Raw genomic sequence first — 6,175 nt, 5'->3', positions numbered from 1 at the left:
AACCATAGATCGTGGAGAAATTCCAGACGACAAGTTGTTGTACGGCGCTTTATGAGTCCGTACAGAATCTGTGTATATAATTACTGGATTGTGGATTTTTATGCATTTGTTAGCACCTCTTAACTTGGAAATTGCAACAAAATTAAGGAATTTAGTAAACAGTAGTACTATCTGTGTCTTATTATCATCACGTTGACTGCCAGACCAACATGTACATATGAAAGTGCTAACGAAGTCGAGGCAAGTTTTTTTAATAGAATTTGGAACTTCGAAAATTATATTTGTTAGTAGCTAACTAAAATTTAATTTATTCAGCATTTTACCAGAATGTTTTGCTTATAGTTCTGCACTTAAATGATGTCACCCATATGTGAGTAACATAGCGGTCAAAGTGTTAACGCAATAAAGCCCTCTACTACAAAATTCAAAATTCCCCTCCGTTTTAATTTTCAGGCATTACAGTATATTTCAATATACAGAGAGAAGAGTGAGCATTATTAAAAGAGAAACAAAAAACCAACCTTTATGAAAGCTACGTTGACGGCCACAGAAAAAAAACTTTGTCCCGTTTTAGGTCGAAACGATCCACCGTCACATTCATCACGACCGACAATTTTCAAAGCGCGTTCTTTGATTCTGCCGTTATGACACTCGAACGGTCCATCGGCCGTTAGAATCGTCGACGATCCTGAATCGTGTCAACGGGTAATATCGGTCGATTCGTGGCAACGATACCCTAGCTGTTTATCATTCACGCTGTCAAATCCAGTGTCCCTAGTGGACTACTTATTCGTCATTGTGAACAACGATTTGACTCGATTGATTGCGTTTCGGGTGATGCCAACGCTCCCCCCACCGCGCGTACGGAGAATTGATAGCACACAAAAATTTTTAAAATTCACGTAGAAGTACACTCAATTCTAGACGTAACTATAGTTCAGTTTCTAATGATGCAAAGGATTGATCTTTCAGAATGAATGCCGTTTATTGGAAGTTTCCAATATAAGTATGTTAGATTGGAAATCAGAAGATGAAATAAGTTCGACGTTCAATATTTCAAACGCGATAGAAGACATACGATCGCGGAGAATCTTTCTCTTGGAACTTATAACCACAGGAAGACACACAATTCCCCGAGAAATCTCTCTGGTCGTCGTCGTCGCCGCTTGGAAAATAAAGTCCATCTGTATCGACAAATTGTCGCGAGATACATTCTGAACCACCGCCGACAGTATCCAACAACATCTCGTCCTTTTTCCAATGGCCCCGCTTCATCGTCCGTGGAGATCCTTCAGAGGCCCACACACGTTTTTCGCGGGAAAGGATTCGCACACGGCTCTCGACCAACCGTCCACGAATAATACAATTCGCGATCGCGTTTCCGCCGCGAGCACAGATGTATTCTCACGTGGATATCCTACGAATATCGATAAACGATTCCCCGTTCCTCGTCGCGCGGAATCTATATTCAAAAGCCGCTAAAACAAAAATAAATTCAATTCGTAACGCGAAACCGCGAATCGATCGAAGGGACGGGGAACTTTTATCCGAAATGAAACTTTCTCCGGACAGTTCTCGGAGACAGTGATGGGAATAAACGTGCCTTGAATACGGGAATTCGTGGAAAGTGAATATGTACGAGGGAACAGGGGAAATTTACATGTCGAATATTTAATCGTGTTCGATTTGATATTTCCACGTTCAAGATTTCGGTGATCTAAGAGGATTCAAGCTTTCAGTTGTCTACGAAGGGAGATTTTCGAGTTTTCCGTAACTTTACTCGATTTTTTATGGGACCAATCGAAGAACATTACTGTATTTACTGAATATTACTGTATACGAAAAATGATTTTAGAGCTAACAGAGAGCAAAATACAGAATTCCAAGTTTTGTACAAGACACTGATTTTAATATTCACGAGTGTACATTTAAATATTTATTCATTGTTACCGTTCACGTGCCACTGCACCTTAATTCAACGTTATCCCGCGCAAACCCAAGATCGTAGGGGAGAGAATTAGATTTCCTTTTTTTTCTCTTCCTGCGAATATATTAATGATAGAACGCAGACGACAACCGAAAGAAGAAAACCCGAACGCTAAACGAAATAAATGGAAACGGAGTACTTTAACTGGAGATCAGATAATTACACTCAACACTCTAATGGAGGATACATTAAAGATCGAGTAATAAACAGCGTCGTTTCCGTTCCTTGTTTCGCTACATTCTCCACCAACGGTCGCCTTCCGGTATTAAGAAAGATGCGTCGCCGTTTCCGTTTCTGTTTCATTGAACGTCAAGCGATCGCGTTAAATTACGGAACAGCCTGGAACTGCTACCGTCACGATTGCCAACCGATTTAACATATTATCCACCTACTATTATTTAATAACCTTAGTAGATCCAACGATCAACAGCCATGGAACTATTATTAACCTGTCAACGCGCAGACCCTTAAATCGTTATTTCAAAATTATGAGACAATAAATATTCAAACATTCAATTCAAAAAAAAAAAAAGTAACACATGTTATGGTATGATACTTATCGAATTCGTCATGAAATCCTCTGACAGATAGGCGTACAAAAATTATAGGTGTATTTGCAAAAAATTAAAGGTGGCCTTGAAAAATCATGAAAAAAAAAGAGTTGACAAAAAATTTACTACAATCACGTTAAAGCTCTCTTGAAACCATGCTATACCTGATAAAAACATTTTCGATCCGACTGCTAATAACAGAGTAATATCTACTGATCCGTGGTTCACATAGTTCTACATAGTGAAGACGCAACTTAATAGAATAATGTAACAATTCCTTCTTCAACCCTGATGTAAGAGGAAATCGATAAGCTTCTATAAGCATTGAAAATGAAAAGTCTATTACAAGCTATCAATTAGTAAACTGTTAATTACTGCATCGACGCTTGCGAACATAACCACGTACATCTTCGTACATAGAACCGCCACGACCGTGTTTCATACTTCCATACACGTGTCCGTCCTTCCGTGACTCGCATTTCAGAAACAGAATGAGGGGGTGCTAGGCCGCGCTTTTATTGTTGTCGGGGTCGGGCCGATCTTCCTTAACCTTTCTCCGCGGGTTTTGCTCGGAAACAGGAACACCAGTACGGTCCGATAGTCGTTTTGTTATTCCGCGAAGAATGGCGCCGCGACACCCCCGTCACATCCGGAAGACAAAGCGTCGCGGAACGAGGCGTTATTTTTTTCCCCCGCTCCCTCTCTTCGCCGCCACTCACCTCCTTCATGTGTGTTTGCCCTGTGAGCCGAGGACTCGGGACGTTCCACGATATACACACTATCGGACGACACTGTGTAGAGGTGCTTGAGAAATCTCACCTTATCGAAGGCATTTTGTCTCGTGGCGTACATATATGTAACCACGGTTGTGTATACACCGACGCCTGTACACCGTAGAGACGTATGCCTCTCTGGCGTAATGGTTCGCCTCTTGGAAACAGATCGAACGGGACGGATCTCGAGGACGGGATAAAAATTTTACCACGATAAATTCTCTCCCTCCGTACACCCACGGACGATATTGTTTCTTTTTTACTATCTATCTATCTCTCTAAATCCCGATGAAAATGCTTGTACGGATGTTCACAAGAAATTATCCACAAAAGAGAGCACCCGCGTGGGCTGGCCACTCGTATCTCTGCGGGCGCTGTTTCACGATACGTATCGTAATTTACTATTTGCGAAATACCGGGAAACAAACGTTCGAATCGTCGTTATTATCGTTACGGGAATCTTTGGTTTGACGCACGCGAGAGGGGAGGGGGGGGCTGGGGGCACAGGGAAGGAGAGGAGGAGTGAGTCAAACGTAAGAACGATAGCGATATTCTGTTTGCTCGATTTTACCGACCGGGGGTCGAAGTTCACCGACACCGTGTGCACCCGTGAATTCTTTCCACAAAGAACGAACAACTTTACAAGACGGACTTTGCGTGGCCTTGGTGAAACTGGTGGATGATTTTTCAATGGCCGACGATTGAAAACCGCGATCGCGTAATCGTTCCGCCGTGAAACGTCAAATAACCGCCACGGAGAAGAATCTCCCTCCCACCAACCGTCACGGCTAACGTTTGCTCGAGGATAGACTTCTAATCTTTGACACGATAACGTCGACTTTTCTGCGGCGATTTCATCGAGTGCGAAGCCAGTAGTGTGTCGTTGACCACCGTGGCCGACCGCTCTGCCTCGGTACCGAGGACCACCGTACACACGATCCAGTCCTCTCCTCGACTTCCGTTTCTTCTTTCTCGTCTCTTTCTCTCCCCATCCACTTCCCTGTCCTCGAAATCCAAAGAACCAAATAGATTCGACCCACCCCCTCCCATTTTGGTGCGATTCGTGAAGCAATTCCTTCCGCGGTACCGTTTCATCGACTCGTCAGATTTTTCCTCGAAGAAACCTCCTCTTTCAAATCGTTAATTAATCGAACCCATTTTCTACCGTCCTTTCACGTTCAATTCCCCACCAGCCGCGAAACGTAATCCTCTCCGCAAGCACGAAAAAGGAACGACGGCACCAGTGATCGTATCCGACGTTCGTTCAATTAGGAAAATCGTAATTTGTGGTGCGCTTGTGAGAACGAGGAAAAGCCAACTGTAAATGTTCAAGAGGATGACGGTGACCATGTACTCGACGCTGTTACTGTTGAGATCCACCAAGCTTGGACGTTTTCCAACGAGATTGGCTTCGTCCACCTCGGGGCTAAGGATCCCCCAGCAACCGGTACAGTGCAATCTCTCTCTCTCTCTCTCTCTCTCTCTTTCTGATTTTTCGTCTTTCGATTCCGCGTGAAATCGAGGGTACATAAATTGATCGCGAACGCCTGCAGACAGAACGACGATTGGACCGTTTCGTTTTCAATTTTTAGCGCGTCTTTAATCGACCGTCGCCACTCGAGGAACGGTTTTTACGGGCGTAATTACGGAAATGTTCGTGATAAAAAACGTACAGGGAACGAACGAGCTCGAAGATCGATTCTTATTTCTTTCGTTCCCGTGATTAACTAATTGAACGTTCGTCCTGTACGGAGAAAAAGAACAGACGAACGGGACCAGAAAAACTTCGTCGTTGTCGTTCAAAGTCTCCCATCTTTCACGCGTTTCTCCGTTTTCTTGAGAATTTTTCTTCGCGGAAATGTCTCTCGTTCGACTCATTGACGTGAGTGAAGATTCACGCGATCCATTAACCCTTTAACGCCCAGACCTTTAAATCGTCATTTTGAAATTACGAGAGTGTATGTTGCACAATGGAATATTATTTCTGAATCTGAACAAATTTGTTGGAGTCTCTTCCTTAAGTCAATTAAATCCTGAAATCGTCCACCGTATAGAGGTTTTTTTTCAATTTTGGTAACAGTTAATTGTTGCTGGGTGTCCCGGAGCAATTCGTTTAAATCTAACTTTCAGAAAATAATGGCACCTTGAAAACTTACATGTTCCGTAGTTGCAAAATTAACACTTAACACATTTGTGTTCGCCAAACGGCAAAATCATTCTGATCGAAATAATTAGTCATTACCCCTGCATACATTCAACCGGATCGCAATTCCTAGAACTTTGGAAGCATCCCTCGTACACATAGCCAGATATAAAGACATATATGTCGTAGTTCGTTATTCTCAAGTCAAAAATATCGACATTAAACCGACCTAATTAAAAAAAATTTTTATTTACGTTTCGAAGGAATAGAATGAATTTCCCAATCGAAAACGTTCAGGTCTGCTTTACCACCAATGAAATTAAGAATCCTTACAAAAGTTCGATACATCGACGAACATTTTAAACGAAGGTCATGCACCACCGGAAGATAAAGTATTGAAACAATGAAAAACGAAAAGTCATCGAGATGATATACGGACACTTTCTCCAGCAGCGTGATAATTTCAATAATTTTCTAATTGCCCGGGGAAACGTGTCCGTGAAGCACGGCACTAAAATGCAAAACGCTTCCCCATTCGTTCCCGAAGATCGTCGGTTTAATTGGCTGCGCCGCAATAAATGTAACGCGACGTTATCACGGGGTGTACATAACATAACTGATATCACACAAGCTACGGCTTTGTGCATGTACGGGAACGAAATAAATATCGTCCACTTGCACGCAATTATTTTTGTCCGTGTGCGTGTGTGTGTGTGTGTGT

General features: G+C 42.7%; 1 protein-coding gene across 2 annotated transcripts in view; it reads left to right on the top strand.

Annotated features, from left to right (window-relative positions):
* Positions 1 to 4,562: 4,562 nt before the first annotated feature.
* Positions 4,563 to 6,175, top strand: part of LOC107191001 (delta-1-pyrroline-5-carboxylate synthase) — an 11,872-nt gene continuing 10,259 nt past the window's right edge. For both annotated transcript variants that reach the window (XM_015579921.1, XM_015579920.1), the window contains exon 1: positions 4,563 to 4,758. In XM_015579921.1, the coding sequence (XP_015435407.1) occupies positions 4,636 to 4,758 (123 nt within the window). In that variant the 5' untranslated portion in view covers positions 4,563 to 4,635. The remainder of the gene's footprint in view (positions 4,759 to 6,175) is intronic.

The sequence above is a fragment of the Dufourea novaeangliae genome, unplaced genomic scaffold (assembly GCF_001272555.1).
Source record: "Dufourea novaeangliae isolate 0120121106 unplaced genomic scaffold, ASM127255v1 scaffold208, whole genome shotgun sequence".
NCBI classification, from domain to species: Eukaryota; Metazoa; Arthropoda; class Insecta; order Hymenoptera; family Halictidae; genus Dufourea; species Dufourea novaeangliae.
Note: the sequence above shows the minus strand (reverse complement) of the source record. Positions and strands in the feature narration are given on the sequence as shown.